Below are 20,887 nucleotides of genomic sequence, written 5' to 3' on the forward strand. Positions count from 1 at the left end.
TACTCAGGAGAGCACCTGTCAAGATTTGCGGTGGTTTCCTGGATGCTGCACAACTTTGCCGTAATGAGGGTATAACCCTTGCCACCAGTTATATAACAACTAGTTGAGGAAGAGGAATAAAGCCCCATTCATTTTGGGTGTTTTGTGATCAACTGCTCCAGCTGCAATATGAATAAACTCAATTCCAACTCTCCATTCACCAAGCTCCCCTGCAAGTCATACACCATCCTGTTTTGGAATATATCGCTGTTCCTTTATTGTCACTGAGCCAAAACCTTGGAATTTCCCAGGTAAAAGCACTATGGATGCACCAATCCCATACGGACTGCAGCAGTTGAAAAGAAGCCAGCTCACCACCACATTTACAAGGGCAATTAAGGTTGGGCAATAAATGCTTTCCTTGCCAGCAATGCCCATATCCCATGAATGAATTTATAAAAAGCAGTTCCACATCTCTCCTCTCTTGCTGAAAATGACAGCTCCAGACCGAAATAAAAGCCACCAAATTTCAAACCAATTTTATAACTCACAACGTGCCATATATAAAAATGCCAACTACTCACCCTTTTACATTCCCATTGTGCCTGTCTTTTTTAGTCCTTTCTGCTGCACCTGTACAGTGACTGCAGAATGGCTTGTGGAACTGCAGCAAGAAAGACTGCAGATGACCTTGCAGAGCAACCAGCAGCCCTGACCCTAGGACGCCTAACTTTAGACTGCGGCCACATTCTGTGTTGACCGGTGCCGGGCAACAGCAAGGACACTGGCACAGTGGCATATTGGCCGAATGAATGCTTTCATTCTGAGAGAAGACAGCAGATTTGTCCTGCAGAGAGCTACTGCCATTCCTCCAGGGCCTTGGCAATCTTAGTAATCTGTTGGAGGACAGATTGCTAGACTGCTGTGAGACCTTGCAAACTCCTTTAATCACTGGTATCCGCAGACATGCTGGCAGCATCTGAGCTTGTATGGCAGAAAACTCAGCTTGCATGAGAGAAATGTGAGCTGGTTTAGCAGTAAGCAACCTTGCATGAGAAGCTTGCTGAGTTTTCACTGCAGCAGTTGGGCATTGGTTGGCTTCTGCTTGTGTTGCAATGGAAGTTGAGATGTTGGACATCAGACACTGCATCTGCCAAGTGTGCTAATTGAGTTGCCCACCACTTCCAAACTGGAAAGGATGGGCTACAAGCTCTGTGCAAAACCCTGTGCCAAGTTGTTGCCCTACTCCTCCATGTTTCTTGATACTGACAGCAAGCTTTCTGACAGGTCTGCCAATGCACCAAGCATTTCATTTTGCATACCCATCAGCCTTGTTCTGTGTGCCACCCATTGATGTCTTCACCTAGTCCTCTGTAGCAAAACTCATGTGCAACCTTGCTTTCATGTCAGCTGGCACCTGTGCAACCCTTGCCTCCTACCTTGGCTTCAGGCCACTCATGCCTGTTGTCTGATTATGTGCAGAATCCGCCTCTGACCTATCCTCTAGTAGCAGTGTCACTACCTGAGCTGATGGCTGCAGCAAGTGATGGCATTTATTTTTCTTCATCACAGTTTTCCTGTTCTTCCACAACTGCCTGGTGAGGGTATAGTTCTTCAGTGTCTGAAAGGAGAAAGAAAGATGATAGGTTTGTGGTCAGCGGAGGGCACAAAGCAAATAGTCCATCCTTACATAATCTTCAGCCTGTATACCAAAAATTATTGTGAGATCGTGGGGAATTGTGAGGGTGGAGTCAAGCTGAGAGTTTTTAGGTATAAGTCATCATTGATAGAGATTGTTGGTAGGTGTGTGGGGCTGCAGTGCATTCAGCAATGTGAGAAATGCAATTGGTGGGACACTTGAAGGTATATTCACTGACTTTGATAATTTGTGTGAGGTCATTGGACATCTTGTGACACTGCATCCAGATCCCTGGGATGAGACTCCTGGCCTTGAGACTCCTTAGTTTGTCTTAGAGGCCACCTGGCCCCCTGTGGATAGATGACAGCTCTCCTTTCCACCTTCTGCACCAAGGTATCTGCAGTATTGGAAAATGTTGACTACACACTGCTATGTTGTGCCATTATTGGGTGTTTCAAAATCAGTTGTATAATGGCTTTAAACACTTGCTCCAGCCACAGTGCATCTCCCATTTAAGTAACGGAGGCTAGCTTTAACTTCTCCTAGCCTGTTAGTGTATTTTTGAACTCGGCTGCAGCAAAAATCAGGCCAATTAAGACAATTTTTGAAAGTCATTAGGAGCTTGCCTTTGAATCTTTCCAACTTTTCACAGGGGTGGGCAGCCCTTGGGAGCTGTTTAATGCAGAACAGCTCAAGAGCAGTAAGAACAGCATCAGCTGTGTTTAGAATGGAAAAAAATCAGCAGAGGGGACCTACCCCATCATAAGATAAGTCAAATCAAAACAAATTCTCAGGTTCCTTCCGTACTCTGAAATGTGAAAAGCCTGCACATTCACGGGCGATGGTGGTGTAGTGGTAATGTCATTGGACTAGTAATCCAGAGGTCCAGGTTAATTCTCTGGAAACACTGGTTCAAATCCCACCAAGGCAGCTGATGGAATTTAAGATCAATTGATTAAAAAAAAATCTGGAATTGAAAGCTAGTCTTAGTAACGGTGACCATGAAACCATCACCCCATTGTAGTAAAAACCCATTTATTTCACTAATGCCGTCCTTACCCAGTCTGACCTACATGTGACTCCAGACCCACAGCAACATGGTTGACTCTTAACTGCTCTCTGAAATGGCCTAGCAAGCTACTCTGTTCAAGAGCAGTTAGAGATGAGTGAAAAATGCTGGCCTTGCCACCAAGGCCCACATCCCATGAAAGAATAAAGGAAAAAAAATTCAATTTTTTCAAATTTAGAAGTTACTGTCCAAATGGCAACCACAGCAGTGGCTGCCAAAGTGAGTGAGAACATGGCCCTCATTTCCAGTGAACTGCCTCTGTTCCTGCCCCTCCAGGTATTAATCAGTCAGCAAGCCTGTTCCCCACTCATTTGACTGCTCATTTCCACCAAAAGAGCAATACATTTCTACTTCTCACTGAGTGGTTTCGCAACTCAGAAACGAACCTGCCTCTCGATTTCTGCCCCCACCAAGAAAATCTGGTCCCAGGTTTGAGAAGTGAAGAAACATTGTCCTAAACCACTATGCCATCCTGCGTTCCTCATCAGTGCATTTCTGTGGGAGTCTGCATTGTAAATAAAAGTTTATTAATTCATTTCACTAAAAACTAGTTTTGCTTTTATCTGAACTGCAATTTCTATAAAAACTGAAATTAGTACATATTCTCTTTCAAAAGCTCAATGGGTGGTACTTTGAAAGTTTTCTGATGAAGAAGAAATGTTTGACATAGCACATACAGACTCTTGAGATTTTGTTCACCTTTTTGTGTGCTGGATAGATTTTATCCTTTCAGAAGAGGCCTGTGATGTATAGTATAATTCAGAAATATGAAAATTTCTATTTTATATTAAAGGGCTAAAATAAGCACAGGAGCAGAAAAATATAATTTATCATGCCTCTGGAAATGGCTGAAAAACAAATACGAGTAGCAGAATTCCAAAGGATTTTAGTCACTGAATTATGGGCTGTCAAAAATGTTGAGACTGCCAGCTGCACATCACTTTAAAACAAATAGTGTTGGTATACATTTTTAATAATTTTAAATAATGATATTAATTTAGAAAAAAACTTGAAAATATCAAAGGTAGGAAGCAAATGGTAATGGTCGATGAGTTTTTGTGACTGAGAGGCTGTTTCCAATGGAGTCCTGCAGGGCTCAGTACTACCTCCCTTGCAATATGTGGTATATATGAATGCTTCAGACTTGAATGTAGAAGTATGATAAATAAGTTTGCAGATGATACAAAAATTAGTTACTGGATGATAGTGAAGAAGAAAGCTGTAGACTGTAGGAAGATTTCAATGGACGAGTCTGGTGAGTGAACAGTGACAAATGGAGTTCAGTCTGGAAAAGTGCTAAATAACGCATTTGGGGAAGGCTAACAACAATAAATAGTGGGATCATGAGAACCGTAGAGGAACAGACAACCTTGGTGTGCACGTTTACAGATCCTTGAAGGTGCCTAGATTGATAGATTTGGTGGCCAAGGAGGTATACAAGATACTTGCCTTTATTAGTCGAGACATAGAATATGAGTAGGGAGGTTATGCTAAAACTCTGTAAAACACTGGTTAGGCCACAGTTGGAGTGCTGTATGCCACACCAAAGGAAAGATATGTTTGCACTAGAGAGGGTGGAGAGGAGATTTATGGGATGTTACCTGGACTGGAGCATTTTAGTTCCGAGGAAAGCTTAGATAGGAAGGGGTTGTTTTTGTTGAAACTGAGGAGGGTGAGGCAAGACCTAATTGAAATATATATAAAATAAAGGGGCCTAGATAGAGTGGATAGAAAGACCCTGTTCCCTTTGCCTGAGGGATCCATAATCAAGGGCCATAGATTTAAAATAGGAGATTGAGGGATTCAAGGGGAAATTTTTACCCAGTGTGGCAAGGAACTGGAATTCACTGCTGAAAGGCTGGTAGAGGCAGAAACCCTCATAATATCTTAAAAATGCTTGGATATGCACTTGAAGTGCTGTAATCTAAAAAGCTATGGACCAAAAGCTGGAAAGTTGGATTAGACTAGATGACTCCTCTTCAGCAGATGCAGACATGTTGGGTTGAAAGACTTTCTGTGCTGTAAATTTCAATGACAAAGCAATCTATAGCAGAAGTAAACTTGAACAAGCAAAAGTAATTGTACTGGAATGGCTGTGTGGGTGTAGGTGGAAATGACAACTTGATGTTAACAGGTATGTTTGTATTAGACTATATATTTGATTGGATTTCAAATGGACCAAATGGTAGTAATGCTTTTTGTGATGGTAAAATTACATACGTTTAACTAAGAGCGTGGGTAATGTTCACAAATTTAGGAACTATTTCAGTACCAAAATGTATGTGATGGTGGTGCTGTTGAGCTTGTATGAATCTGTTTTTAGCAAAGCAGGTCCACTTAATATGCAACAGTACAGAATAATTTTGCCACTTTTCATCACTAAAGTAATTGCAAATGCATTCTTCATTTAAAATTTGCAACTTATTTAATAAATAGTAAACACTAGAAATCTTTCTCCAACTTATTGTGCATAATTTATTCGTTACCAGGCATTTCGACTGAAATTTATGGTCCTGGACAAAAGAAAATAAGTTTTGAAGCATGAAATTTCAACCCTGATTGAATGCACTTGATGCTGAAAGACTGTTTGTCATGTAATCCTGACCCCCTCAAGTCTGAGGGGTGTGGAATGGAGAATAACTGGCTTTGTTATCCATCGCCAGACCTGGCTGAACCGCATACTTGATAACGGGGTTTACTCTGCCAAAGCCATACACCCACTCCAGGTTCATCATGTAGAACAAAAATAACCCATGGCTTTTTTCTTCATTATGAACCTGTTATACAAATGCCTTTTCCTTTTCTCCCCCTCCAGACTCTCTTCTGACAACAGTTGTGAGGAGATTATGGAATGTTTTTGTCACTGACTGAGACTATCCGTTTAGCTGCCTCTACTATCTGTCTTCCCTTACCCAATTATACGTCTCTCCAGGCTCCCACCATCCTCACCCACCCCCATGCTGAGCCAGCATGTTTTCCTATCCCCCATCTTCCCCTGTACGATCTCCAAGCTCATTTTCTCCAGGAGATCCGTCTCTTTTTCCTGAATCCATTCTAACTAAAATGCTGACCACCCAACTTCAGGCTTTGGCTAGTATGCTAGCTTTCATTATAATGCTTCCTTCATGGGCACTGTTCACTTTGCCTTCATCACTCCCTTTCAGAAATTTACTTTTGACCCCTTTGTCCTTGCAAACTACTGTCCAATATCCATGCTCCCTTTCCAAAATCCTTGAACTTGTAGTTGCCTCCCAAACCAGTGCCCATCTCCAACTAGGCTCCTGCCCCTCCTAAAACACCAAAACTGTCCAGATCAGTTACAAATGACCTTCTTCGTGACCGTGACCGTGGTACATTATCCTTCATTGACCTTTCTGCCACCTTTGAAAGAGTCAACCACACCATCCCCCAGTTCCCAGATTGATGGGACTGCCATCATTCTGTCCAACTCTCACTTGTCCACTAATAACAAGAGCATTTCCAGCAATGATGCTTCTTCGTACCCTGCAATTTTACCTTGATTCTCCTAAGGATCTAGCACTTCTCTTTCTTACCAAGTATCCACCACCTCCTTCAATGCTCCATTGCCTCCTTGTTGTCAGGTATCTTTTTCAGCATCCAGTCTTTGGTGTGCTGCTGTTTTTTCTAGTCAAACATTGGGAAGTCCAAAGCCAACAACTTTGGCCCTTGCAATGTACTCCATACCTTTTATCTCTGCCACGCCACTGTTTCTAACCTCGGTGTCCTATTTAACTCCAAGCTGAACTTCTAATCCCATGCTTCCTTCATCATACTTCTGCCTATTACCCTATCTTGCACCAAGTCCCCTTGCCCATTACATCTGTTCTTACTGACTGACATACCCTCCTTTATTCTCTGCACCTCCCTCTTCTGTCTGAAGACCCTTTCAGAAACTATTGCTTTGCCAGGCTTTTGGATACGCCCCCCCACCCTAATATTTCCCCCTTGGTTTTGCACCCCTGTTTTGATTACATGGCTATTAAATGCTTTCAGGCATTTTCTTTGTAAAAAGACGACGTAAGCAATTTATTGTTGACGTGCTCCATGTTTGCTTTCCAGTTTCAGTGAGCTTTAAAAAAAATATATAACCATCTTTTGCAAATGATGCCAATTTTTATGTTTCCTAGATATTTTCCTATGCATGTTTGCATTTTTATTCTTTCTAGATTACGTTTTTACATATCCTGTTGCACTTGTTTTCACCTTATGGTTCTAACTCCCAAGCTATACCAGAGGCACATATCGTTCATATTTCATTTTTCTGGGTAGAATTCAAGGTAAAATATATATTTAAAAATTGTAAGCTGCTTTAGTATCACAAAATGGCAAATCATTTAGAAATGTTTAAACACTGCAACGCAGGATATTGTCTTTTGATCAGAAGAGGATCTCTGGTGTTGAGGGAATTTTGAGCAGAAGAAACAATTGAAATTGCTTTAAGTATATCCTGTGTGTACACTGCTTGGCAATATTAATTGGCCAGTACTGCATTTAAACAGTGGTGCCCAACTCACTTGCATTAAGCTGGATGTTTAGTGTGCTGATTCTGTCGATTTACTAAGACAGTCAGGTTTTTGCTTTTCAAGTTGCATTAGTGAAATAGTGACTAATCAGTTCCGTTTGGTATTTTAAGGTAAAAAGTGAAGAATCAGGGGATTCTTCATCCCAGCAAACGACAACCCAGCCTTCGCTGCAGCCATCTTTACAGACCACCCTTCCACAGACGCAGCTTATGCTTGCTGGAGGGCAGATCACTGGGGTACGTGGAAGCCATTGTTAAGTCAAATTCAATCTAAAATCCATAGAAAATCAGGGTACTTGCCCCTCCTCCCCCTGCAGCCTTATGACCTGTTCCTATCAACTCCTCTCCCTTAACTCTTCTACTTAACTCGGTTTTATGTTGTACTCATCTTCCCTTTTGTCTCAGGTAGTGGGCAAGGTAACTAACTAACCTGTCATCCAATATCTGTGCTTTTCTGATTTCCTCATCTCTTGTTTTAACTGCTCACATTTTTGACCATTTCCAAAAAAAACTTGTGTGCTTCCTCATGTTACATTCCTTCCACTGTCACTCCATCTGTCTTCCCCCGTTAGGACCTCATTCTTGCTTGAGCTTTGTTGCTTTCTTAATCTTCCCTCATACATTTTCTTCTCTAACTTCTATACTTTTCTCTTAATCTCCCACTCTTACCAATTTGTTGTCTTGATTTCCCTTTGTTATGAATGGCTCAAGAGGTGGTGGGATAACTCTTCCCCTTCTCCCCACTTCCCGGTTCTCTGCTACAAGATGTGTTTTAGAGCGGGTGTTAAACTCTTTTCAGTGTTGTGATTTTCAGTAATAAACACGAAGCACACTTTCGAGTAAGTTTAATTCGGAAGAAAAGATAAATGTTTATTCACACAACACCCTGGAATGAAATGCAATGAGCACACTCGTTCAAGGGAGGGCACCCCACCCAAGGTCATTTACATTTTAAGAACCTTCCGGAATGATATTCAGACATGAGCATTTTTGGAGGATAGCCCTCTGCTCCTGAGCACTGTGTAATGTTAGGGGTTTTGAGGTATTCGACCCTTTTAAAACATCTTAAGTTCCGAATTCTTAATTTCTAACAATGGGGTCCTTAGTTGTGCCTGACCTAACAAGATACAAGGAACTAGTACTTATGAATCAAGTAGAATTTATCAGTCAAGATTTCACACATACTTAACAAAAGCAGTGAAGCCAACATGGATGGTTCTTATTCCTCAAGGCCCTAGGATTCCTTGAGTATTGCCAGCATAGGTGATGCCTTTCTTCTTCCATCTCTGAAGTGACGTTACATTGAACTATGTCTCAGAAGACACATACCACAGAAGCCATTGTAAAACTGTGCCAGTGAAGACTTATATTTTCCAATTTTTATCCCTATTACTGACTGTTCCTCGTTCTTTATTTGGAAATGGTTCAACATAATGTCTTTCATTAGCTTAAGGTGAGGGTCATCCGGTGTCACCCCATCTGCATAACTAAAGTCATGTAGACTGAAGACAAATGTCTACCCCTTATTCCGTGGGCCCCTGGAGACACGTTCTATTGTGAACAAGTGACACATCCTTGTAGATAGAGTTGTTATACAATGTTACATCCCTTTGTGAATGTTTATGATAGGTTGCATTATTAATATCAACATGTTTTAACCCAATTCCCACAGATACTCAAATCATTAAGAACAAATGTTAATAACACTTCCTATCATAATGTCAGGAAGGAAGTGCCTTTCTTTTGAAATACAGACATTCTGCCCTACAGATTGGTTAATCAATTAAACCATTTAGTAAAGCATTTGAGAAGTAAAAAGAAAAAGATTAGTGAAGACAAACGTAGGTCCCTTGGAGTCCAAAACCGCAGAATTTACAGTCGAGAACGAGGAAATGGCAGAGCAACTAAACAACTATGTTAGTTCTGTCTTTGTGAAGGAAGACACAAATAACTTTCCAGAAATGCTAGGGAACTAACGGTTTGGTGAGAAGGAGGGATTGAAGGTAATTAGTATTCCAAAAAAAGAGTGCTGGAACAATCAGTGGGACTGAAAGCCGATAAATCCCTAGTGCCTGATAACCTACATCCCAGGGTACTGAAGGAGGTGCCCATGGAGATAATGGATGCACTGGTTGTTACCTGACAAGATTCTGGAATAGCCCCGGCAAATTGGAGGGTGGCAAATGTAACCCCACTATTTTAAAAAGGAGGGAGAGAGAAAACGGGGAATTACAGACCGGTTAATCTTACATCAGTAGTGGGGAAATGCTAGAGTGTATTATAAAGGATATGATAACAGCACACTTAGAAAATATCAATGGGATTAAATAAATTTAACGTGGACTTATGAAAGGGAAATCATGTTTGACAAACCTACTGGAGATTTTGAGGATGTAACTAGCAGAATAGATTAGGGAGAACCATTGGATGTGGTGATAAAGTCCCACGTAAGTGTGCAATATTAAAGCTCGTGAATTGGGGGTAATATATTGACATGGATTGAGAATTGGTTAGGAAACGAGAAGTAGGAATAAATGGGTCATTTTTGGAATTACAGGCGGTGACCAGTGGGGTACTGCAGGGATCAGTGCTTGGGCCCTAGCTATTCACAATATATATCAATGATTTGGATCAGGGAATCAAATATAATATTTCCAAATTTGCTGATGACATGAAACTTGGTGGGAATGTGAGTGGTGAGGAGGATGTTAAGAGGCTTCAAGGTGATTTAGACAAATTAAGTGAGTGGCAAATACATGGCAGATGCAGTATAACATGGTTAAGGTGATAGATTGGGAAATGTTGATGTACAGAGGGACCTGGGTGTCCTTCTATACCAATCACTGAAAGCAGGCATGCGGTGCAGCAAGCAGCTAAGGCAAATGTTGGCCTTCATTGCGGGAGGACTTGAGTACAGGAGCAAGAATGTCTTGCCACAGCTGTACAGGACCCTGGTGCGACCACACCTGGAATATTGTGTGCAGTTTTGGTCTCCTAACCTAAGAAAGGATATACTTTCCAGGGAGGGAGTGCAGCAAAGGTTCACCAGACTGATTCCTGGGATGGCAGGATTGTCATATGAGGAGAGATTGAGTCGACTAGGCCTGTATTCACTACAGTTTAGAAGAATGAGGGGAGACTTCATTGAAATGTATAAAATTCTGACTGGGCAGTCTAGACAGACTGGATGCAGGGATGATGTTTCCTCTGGCTGGGAGGGGTCTAGAATGAGGACTCACAGTCTCAGGATATGGGGTAGGCCATTTCGGACTGAGATGAGGAGAAACTTCTTCACTCAGAGGGTGGTGAATCTGTGGAATTTGCCATCACAGTAGGCTGTGGAGGTCGATATTTAAATATTTAAGAAGAAAATAGATTTCTGGACTCCTAAAGGCGTCAAGCGGTATGGGGAGAGAGTAGGAATATGGCATTGAGATAGAGGCTCTGCCATAATCATATTGAATGGTGGAGCAGGCTCGAAGGGCCGAATGACCTACTCCTATTTTTTTTATGTTCCTGTGTTTCTAAAACCCAATAATACATGGCTCTTGTTTAAGGATAAGATGTCAATTAGTTTAAACTATTGAGCTCAACCCTTTTGGTTATTTCTTCAGAGCTAATAAAGAAGTCCTCAACTGCACAGTGTATTTAAAACAAATACAGTTCCTTGAATGGAGAATTTTCAGTACCTTTAATGTAATAAAATCCATTAGAACCAGTTCCTTGTCAACAGCTGGCATCCTGTTTCCAGCCTTAGCTGTAAATTGCCTCTCTAACAGAAATTCAAGCTGAACTGTTTAAAAAGTGGTCAAGATAAAATCCATAAATGTTACTTCAGATCAACATAATACCACTAATTATTAGGATTTTTATGAAAATCTTATAATTGTCTTTCTCACTTTTGTTTCGAAAACATCACTACAACTTGTGTAATTGCCAAATGTAAGTTGGAAAATATATTCTGAGCACTTAAAAAAATTTAAAATAAGGTTTTGCTCGGTACAGATGAGTATGATAAAATTGTTATGGGGCTGAAAATAGGAGGAGAATAAGATTTAGGGGTTGTAAGGTTAGAAGCTGGTCGACTAAAGCTTGTGATGTTGGGAACAGGGAGGCCTCTGTTCCAAAGAAACAGGACTGGGTATAAGTTGGGTGAGTGGGTGGGCTGGGGACGGAAAGCTGCAGGATAGATGAATGTCCCTGATTGAAGAGGTGTTGAAAAGTTTGAACAACATTGTGAACTAATAATCAAATCTTCAGTAAGGCTGTTGTAATGCCGGCTTTTATATCTGGAGGATTAGAGTACAAGGGAGTAAAAGTCATGCTTAGCTATTAAATACCTGGTTAGACATCACCTGGGGCACTATGTACAGTTATGGGCATCCTAATTTAGGAAGGATATATTGATCTTGGGAGTGCAACCAAGATTTACAAGAATGATACCTAAACTCCAGTGATTAAATTGCAAGGGAAGATGTCATAAACTGTATTCTATTCCCTGGAATTTAGAAGGTTAAGAGGTAATTTGATTGAAGTTTTCATGATGTTAAGGGGTACAGATAGGGTTGATTAGAGAGAAACTATTTCAGCTGGTTGGGGAGTCTAGAACAGAGGGTTAATCTTGAAAGGTCTGGCTCTAATTTTTTTTAAGAGTGAAATTAAGAAATATGCCTTCAAGCAAGGGATGGTGGATTAAAAACAGAAAATGCTGGGAAAAATCAGCAGGTGTAGCAGCATTTGTGGAGAGAGAAACAGAGTTAACTTTTTGAGATCATATGATGCTTCAAAGCTTTTTATGTCAGATTTCCAGCACCTGCAGTATTTTGCTTTCATCAAGGGCTGGTAGAATTCTCTTTGCAAATGACAATTGATGCTAAATCAATTGTTCATTTTAAATCTAAGCTTGATAGCTTTTTGTTATTCATAGGTATTTGGGGATATGAGATAACAGCAGGAGTATGGAGTTAGGTCGTATCTCAGCCATGATCTCATTGAATGGCGAAAAAGGCTAGAGGGACGACTAGTGTAGCTATGTTCCAAATTGGTGTTTAAACTAAAAAGGTGGAAAGGAGAGTTCAAATGAAGGGAAATTTATAAATCCAAAGAGGAAGGTCAAGGCCATAGACAAGCATTTTGGGTAAGATAAGCAGAGTGTGACAGGAAGGGCCAAAAAGCTTAACGGTAGTAATGCATCAGTGAATAAGGTCGAGTCAGTGAAAAATGGTGAAAGTTTAAAATATACCTGAATGCAGAAAGCATTTATAATAAGATAGACAAATTAATGAAACAAATAGAAAGAAATTGGTTTATTTAATCTCATAGTCATTACAAAGATGTGGTTATATGGTGACAAGGATACTTGAAGCTTTTAAAAGACCACCAAAATGGAAGAGGAGAGTAGCCCTGATAATCAAGGATGCAGTAAGAGCAATCATGAGAAAGTGCAGGGCATAGAATCAGTATTGGCGGAGAAGAGAAGTAACAAAGTGTCATGAAGCTATTAATGTATATAAATTTGCTACAATGAAAGGGGTTTTATTGTTAGAAGAGATGGAGTTCAAAGGGCCTGATGATACATTGAGAATTTACATTCAAAGAGAAGTGCTGGGTATAACAGCAAGCGGTTTTGTGTGTGCAGAGCAGAGGCATGTAACATCAAAGCAGCTGTAAGCCTACAACTGTCTGCAAAGGAACAAAAGTGAAAGAACCTAATTTTGAATTTGTAAGGTGAAAATGCTTTGCCTGATGTCTGCTTAAAGTCCATGGGTTGTTGTTGCCATAGTGGAGATTAGTTTGGGAATTTGTTAAAAAGTTATGATAGTAGTAATTTGTAACCATGTGTATATGTTTAACTTGTGTAAATTAATAAATGTCTCATGTAGTTCGATATAAAAAACCTCTCGAGAACTAGTGGTCTTATTCCTGAATTTACAGCTGCATTTCGAACATACCACTTGAAAATATAAGTTCTGACAGTTGTTTGAAGTTTCCCTCTGGGATTTTAAATAACAGCCTTTACCAAATGCTATGTCATAACAATTGGAGGCTCTTGCAAGATAAAAATATTTCTAATTCCTTGATTGCTTTGGAATTGATGAATCTTAAGGTTACAAGTATGAGAAGCACTTTGAATTCAGGAGTTGGTGAGGTATTTCAGAAGTGGAGAGACTACAATTGCTAAGCAGTTGCTAAGACTTGTCTGGGAGTAGAGGATATAACTCTGAAACAAAAACAGAATTACCTGGAAAAACTCAGCAGGTCTGGCAGCATCGGCGGAGAAGAAAAGAGTTGACGTTTCGAGTCCTCATGACCCTTCGACAGAACTTGAGTGAGTCCAAGAAAGGGGTGAAATATAAGCTGGTTTAAGGTGTGTGTGTGTGTATGTGTGGTGGGGGGGATGAGAGAGAGAGAGAAGTGGAGAGGGTTGGCGTGGTTGTAGGGACAAACAAGCAGTAATAGAAGCAGATCATCAAAAGATGTCACAAACAACAGAACAAAAGAACACATAGGTGTTAAAGTTGGTGATGTTATCTAAACGAATGTGCTAATTAAGAATGGATGGTAGGGCACTCAAGGTATAGCTCTAGTGGGGATGGGGGGAGCATAAAAGATTTAAAAATATTTTAAAATAATGGAAATAGGTGGGAAAAGAAAAATCTATATAATTTATTGGAAAAAACAAAAGGAAGGGGGAAACAGAAAGGGGGAGGGAATGGAGGAGGGAGCTCAAGACCTAAAGTTGTTGAATTCAATATTCAGTCCGGAAGGCTGTAAAGTGCCTAATCGGAAGATGAGGTGTTGTTCCTCCAGTTTGCGTTGGGCTTCACTGGAACAATGCAGCAAGCCAAGGACAGACATGTGGACAAGAGAGCAGAGTGGAGTGTTAAAATGGCAAGCGACAGGGAGGTTTGGGTCATTCTTGCGGACAGACCGCAGGTGTTCTGCAAAGCGGTCACCCAGTTTACGTTTGGTCTCTCCAATGTAGAGGAGAACTGCATTGGGAGCAACGAATACAGTAGACTAATTTGGGGGAAATGCAAGTGAAATGCTGCTTCACTTGAAAGGAGTGTTTGGGCCCTTGGACGGTGAGGAGAGAGGAAGTGAAGGGGCAGGTGTTGCATCTTTTGCGTGGGCATGGGGTGGTGCCATAGGAGGGGGTTGAGGAGTAGGGGGTGATGGAGGAGTGGACCAGGGTGTCCCGGAGAGAACGATCCCTATGGAATGCCGATAGAGGGGGTGAAGGGAAGATGTGTTTGGTGGTGGCATCATGCTGGAGTTGGCGGAAATGGCGGAGGATGATCCTATGAATTCGGAGGCTGGTGGGGTGATAAGTGAGGACAAGGGGGATCCTATCATGTTTCTGGGAGGGAGGAGAAGATGTGAGGGCGGATGCGCGGGCGATGTGCTGGACATGGTTGAGGGCCCTGTCAATGACCGTGGTTGGAAAACCTCGGTTAAGGAAGAAGGAGGACATGTCAGAGCGACTGTTTTTGAAGGTAGCATCATCGGAACAGATGCGACGGAGGCGAAGGAACTGAGAGAATGGGATGGAGTCCTTACAGGAAGCGGGGTGTGAGGAACTGTAGTCGAGGTAGCTGTGGGAATCGGTAAGTTTGTAATGGATATTGGTGGACAGTCTATCACCAGAGATTGAGACAGGGAGGTCAAGGAAGGGAAGTATCAGAGATGGACCACGTGAAAATGATGGAGGGGTGGAATTGGAATCAAAATTAATAAATTTTTCCAAGTCCCGACGAGAGCATGAAGCATCACCGAAGTAAGCATCGATGTACCGGAGAAAGAGTTGTGGAAGGGGGCCGGAGGAATGATGCCACCACCAAACACATCTTCCCTTCACCCCCCGCTATCGGCATTCTGTAGGGATTGTTGCCTCTGGGACACCTTGGTCCACTCCTCCATCACCCCCTACTCCTCAAACCCTTCCTATGGCACCACCCCATGCCCACGCAAAAGATGCAACACCTGCCCCTTCACTTCCTCTCTCCTCACCATCCAAGGGCCCAAACACTCCTTTCAAGTGAAGCAGCATTTCACTTGCATTTCCCCCAACTTAGTTTACTGCATTCGTTCCTCCCAATGTGGTCTCCTCTACAATGGAGAGACCAAACGTAAACTGGGCGACCGCTTTGCAGAACACCTGCGGTCTGTCTGCAAGAATGACCCAAACCTCCCTGTCGCTTGCCATTTAAACACTCCACCCTGCTCTCTTGCCCACATGTCTGTGCTTGGCTTGCTGCATTGTTCCAGTGAAGCCCAACGCAAACTGGAGGAACAACACCTCATCTTCCAACTAGGCACTTTACAGCCTTCCGGACTGAATATTGAATTCAACAACTTTAGGTCTTGAGCTCCCTCCTCCATCCCCACCCCCTTTCTGTTTCCCCCTTCCTTTTGTTTTTTCCAATAAATTATAGATTTTTCTTTTCCCACCTATTTCCATTATTTTTAAATATTTTTAAATCTTTTATGCTCCCCCCATCCCCACTAGAGCTATACCTTGAGTGCCCTACCATCCATTCTTAATTAGCACATTTGTTTAGATAATATCACCAACTTCAACACCTATGTGTTCTTTTGTTCTGTTGTTTGTGACATCTTTTGATGATCTGCTTCTATTACTGCTTGTTTGTCCCTACAACCACACCAACCCCCTCCACTTCTCTCTCTCTCTCTCTCCCCCCACCCCACACACACACACCTTAAACCAGCTTATATTTCACCCCTTTCTTGGACTCACTCAAGTTCTGTCGAAGGGTCATGAGGACTCAAAACGTCAACTCTTTTCTTGTCTGCCGATGCTGCCAGACCTGCTGAGTTTTTCCAGGTAATTCTGTTTTTGTTTTGGATTTCCAGCGTCCACAGTTTTTTTGTTTTTATCTCTGGATATAACTCTGATTGGGTTGGAAAAAATAACCAAAAGTAAGTTAAGAGAGTTGGCAGATAAGTTAAAATTGGGGTTGCCTGAGGGTACTTGGAAATCAGATATAATTAAAAGTATAGCACAGTATCTAAAGTTGGAAGTGAAACCTGACACTAGTGAATCACAGCTGGAGGTAGTGAGACTTCATATACAAATGAAAACCCTTGAATTTGAATGAGCAAAGGAACTGAAAAAGCTTGAAATCGAAGCAAAGAACAGAGAAATGGCTTTTAAAAGGGAACAGGTAGAAAGGCAGGAGAGAGAACGAAAATAGGAAAGGGAATTAGACTTTGTGAAGATAGAGAAAGAGAAAAGAGAAAAAGAGAGAGAATTCCAACTGAAAATGTTGGCAGTTAAAAAAATATGCCAGGAGGTGAGGAAGGACTTATCTCCAGAGTAGAACCTAGTGGGGAGATGTTTAAATTTTTACAAGCTCTTCCAAAGTTTTTGGAAAAAGATATTGAAACATTCTTTACTTCATTTGAGAAGCTAGCTAAACAGATGAAATAGCCGCAGGAAAATTGGGTGGTGTTATTACAGTCTAAGTTAGTGGGTAGGGCACATGAGGTATATGCTTTGCTATCAGAAGAAATGTCGGTGAATTATGATGTGGTGAATAAAGTTATTTTGAGTGTATAGGAGTTGGTTCCTGAAGCATACAGGCAGAAATTTAGGAATATTAGAAAACAGCCTGGGTAAAATTTTATATTGAGTTTGAAAGGGTAAAACAAAGTAATTTTGACCGGTAGATATGGGCGTTAAAAATAGAGACAACGTATGCAGCTCTTAGGGAAGTAATTCTTTTGGAAGAATTTAAAGATTCAATCCCTTCATCAGTGAGAACTAATGTGGAGAAACAGAGGTTTGATTCTGTAAGACGAGCAGCAGAGATCGCTGATGATTATGAGTTAGTTCATAGAGCTAAACCTTTTTTTCGTCACCCTTTCAAATTAAAAAAGGATAGAAAGTGGGAAAGTGGAAGGAAGGTAAGTAGTCAGGGAAGAGAAGGAGTAGCTGGAAGTCCCCAGGAAGTTCTTTCTCAGAATAAAAAGGAAAGTGCTGAAGGTAGAAGTGACATTCGAAAATTGAAGTGTTTTCATTGTAATAAAGTGGGCCACACGAAGTTAGTATATTGGAAATTGCAGGAAAAATCTATGGGAATTATTGGGGTACAGAAATGCTCTGGAGGTAAAAGTACTGTGGGTTCTGAGGTTCGGGCACAGGAAAAACCAGTGGTTTGTGTACAGGTAAAACAGTGAGAATCAGTGATAGGTGAAGAAGTGGGAATATGTTCACAGTTTACTCAAAAGAGAATTCTGAGGAACAGGTTGCAGAAATGTTTAAAGACTTTGTATGTGAAGGGATAGTCTTTCCATGTGTACAAGGTGGAGTAGGTAAAGATCTTAAAATTTTAAGAGACACAGGGGCTAGTCAATCTTTTTAATGTTGTGGGATAGTGATATTTGTTGTTCACAGGGAGCATTGCAGGAACAGGTGCGATTCATGGAGATGCTTAATCTATCCCATTGTGGAAGGTAAATTTAAAGAGCAAATGGAAGACAGGTGAAGTTATAGCTGGAGTGGTGGGAAAATTGCCCATTGCAGAGGCTCAATTTATTCTGGATAATGATATAGCTGGATCGCAAACATGAGTGACGTCTGTGGTAGTTGAGCGGCCTGTAGAAGTGTTTTCAACAGAGGTATTGCAGAAGGAACATCCTGAACTGTTTCCTGATTGTGTTGTAACGAGATCAAAGGCTCATAAGGAAGAACAAGAAAACCGAGAAAGGCAGGCAATTCAAAGGCAAGAAGAAGGTGTTGAAATCTAATTAGCTGGCACTGTGTTTAATAACATTGTTCAAGAGGAAAGCATACAGGATAATTCAGCTGAAGTGTTTAGTTCAAGGAGGCTAGTGGAGTTACAGAAAAATGATTTGCAATTGAAGAAGTTATATCAGGAAACAGAAGCAAAATGTATTCCAGTATGCTATTATCTTTGGGGAGATATTTTAATGAGAAAGTGGAGGTCAGATCTTGTCTCAGCAAATGAAAGCTGGAGGGAGGTGCATAAAATTGTTATCCCATTAGGGCATAGCAATGAGATTCTGAGGATTGCTCACAAAATTCCAATGGGGGCATTTAGGAATTAGGAAAACACTAGAAAAGGTAGAGGGTTTTTTTCTAGCTAGGATTACATAGGAATGTAGTCAAATATTTGTCATACATGTCAAATAACAGGAAAATCACAAGCAGTGATTAAGCTGGCACCTTTAATCACAATACCAGCATTGGAAAAACCTTTTACCACGGTCATGATTGATTGTGTCGGACCCATCCCTTAGACTAAAAGTGGAAATCAGTATTTGCTGACAATAATGGATGTGTCTATCAGGTTTCCTGAAGCGATACCTTTAAGGAATATTACAACTAAGAAGATTGTGGAGGAGTTAATTAAATTTTTTACAAGATATAGTTTACCTAAGGAAATACAATCAGATCAGGCGTCAAATTTAATTGCACAGCTGTTTAAGGAAGTAATGAACAGTTTGGGGATAAAAGAGTTTAAGTCAACAGCTTATCATCCAGAGTCACAAGGAGCTTTGGAAAGTTTGGCATCAAACTTTAAAAACCAAGATGAGATCATACTGTCAGGATTATCCACAGGATTGGGATACAGGAATTCCATTTCTGTTATTTACTATTAGAGACATTGCTAATGCATCGACTGGTTTTAGCCCTTTTGAGTAGTTTATGGTCATTGGGTAAGGGGAAATTGATTCATGAGAAATTGGTGGGTCAGAATTCAGAAGGTATTCTCCTGGATTACATATCAAATTTCAGGGAAAGGTTGAACAGAGCATGTGTGTTGGCTAGGGAACATTTAAAGACATCACAGCAAGTGATGAAAGTGAAGGCAGATAAGAAAGCTGAAACTCTCAGTTTTGTTTCTGGAGAGAAAGCTCTAGTCTTGTTACCAGTACTTGGTGATTCATTAGATGCAAGATTCAGTGGGCCTTACAGGATTGAAAAGAAATTGCGTGACGTAAATTATTTAATAAATACTCCAGATAGAAGAAAGAAGCACATTGTGTGTCATGTAAATATGCTTAAAAGGTGCTTTGACAGGAAAGAGGAACAATGAGGTATTAGTGATGGCGGATGATGAGAAAGAGATAGAAGTACAAGACCCTGAAATTGATTTTCCTCTAATCAAATTGGATAATGAGGGGGTGCTTGAAATTTAAATGAAATATTGAGTTACCTTCCAAACAAGTGTCAAGGTGATTTGGGAAAGCTATTGCAGTTGCACAAAGCTATTTGTGAAATTAAGTTGGGAAAGACACATTTAGCTATACATGATGTATATATAGAAATTTCATCTTCAATAAGACAACATCCTTATGGATTAAATCCGGCAAAATTATCACAAGTACATACAGAAATTGATTTCATGCTTCAAAATGATGTCATTGAGTATAGTTGCAGTAACTGGAGTTCACCTATTGTACTGGTACCGAAACCAGATAGAACACACAAATTGTGTGTGGGCTATTGAAAAGCGAATGCGGTGACAAAAGTGGATTCATATCTTATACCACCACAGTTGGAAGAGTGCATTGAGAAAGTGGGACAATCGAAATTTGCCAAAAAGATTGACTTGCTAAAAAGATATTGGCAGGTACCGTTGTTGAAGAGAGCAAAGCAGATATCAGCTTTTGTAACGCCAAGTGGACTATATCAGTTTAAAGTCATGTGATTTGGTATGAAGAATGCATCTGTGACATTTCAAAGACTGAGAAACAAAGTAATTGTAGGTCTAAGCAATTGTGCTGTTTATATTGATGATCTAATCATTTTCAGTCAGATGTGGGAGGAGCATTTACAGCATCTGGAAGAATTATTTTCTCAACTACAAGAAGTTAATTTGGTGATGAACTTGGCTAAAAGTGAATTCGTAAAAGCACAAGTTGCATATCTAGGCTATACCATTGGACATGGTAAGGTGGCTCCGAGAGATGCGAAAGTCAAGGCTATCGTGGATTTCCCAGTACTGAGAAGAAAACAAGAAGTTTTGAGATTTCTGGGCATGAGTGGGTTTTACTGGAAATTTGTACCAAATTTTAGCCAAGTGGCTCATCCACTGACTGAACTATTAAAAAAGAGCAAGAAGTTTCAATGGGCACTGGAGCGTCAGAAGTCATGCAATAATTTGAAAACTACGTTAACTATGACACCAGTTTTGGCAGTACTCAATTTTGCCAAACAGTTCAAGTTTGCTGTTGATGCAAGCGATGTAGACATTGGGGCTATACTGTTACAAGAAGAGGACATTGCAATTGAAAAACTGTTAGGGTATTTTTCGCAGAAGCTGAACGTACAACAGAGAAGATATTCAATGATTGAAAAAGAGACTTTGGGTTTGGTGTTAGCATTGCAGCTGTTTGAAATTTATGTCACAAACAATTCATCAGAAACAATTATTTATACAGACCATAATCCTTTGAAGTTTTTGAACAAATTTTAAGACATAAGTGCAATGCTTTGCAGATGGAGTCTATTATTACAACCATTTAATCTATGGATTAATCATATTGCTGGAAGAGAGAATCTGTTTGCAGATGCGTTATCAAGAGATTGAAGCTTAAAGGAAAATTGGACATTTTTAATAAACCTTGGACACTGAACTCGAGTAATTTCTGTTGATACCAAGGACTG

The 20,887-nt window shown here is 40.7% G+C and overlaps 1 protein-coding gene across 9 annotated transcripts in view; it reads left to right on the top strand.

The window, feature by feature from the left end:
• Positions 1-20,887, top strand: part of LOC121290366 (POU domain, class 2, transcription factor 1-like) — a 260,691-nt gene that overhangs the window by 107,771 nt on the left and 132,033 nt on the right. For 7 of the 9 annotated variants that reach the window (XR_005945788.1, XM_041210746.1, XM_041210745.1 and 4 more), the window contains one exon: positions 7,342-7,467. The exons of the other annotated variants lie outside the window; for them this stretch is intronic. Coding sequence is in view for 6 of the 7 variants with exons in the window: in XM_041210746.1 (XP_041066680.1) it covers positions 7,342-7,467 (126 nt within the window). In the remaining variant the exon portion in view is untranslated. The remainder of the gene's footprint in view (positions 1-7,341; positions 7,468-20,887) is intronic. 9 annotated transcript variants of the gene reach the window in all.

This window comes from Carcharodon carcharias, chromosome 18, assembly GCF_017639515.1.
Source record: "Carcharodon carcharias isolate sCarCar2 chromosome 18, sCarCar2.pri, whole genome shotgun sequence".
NCBI classification, from domain to species: Eukaryota; Metazoa; Chordata; class Chondrichthyes; order Lamniformes; family Lamnidae; genus Carcharodon; species Carcharodon carcharias.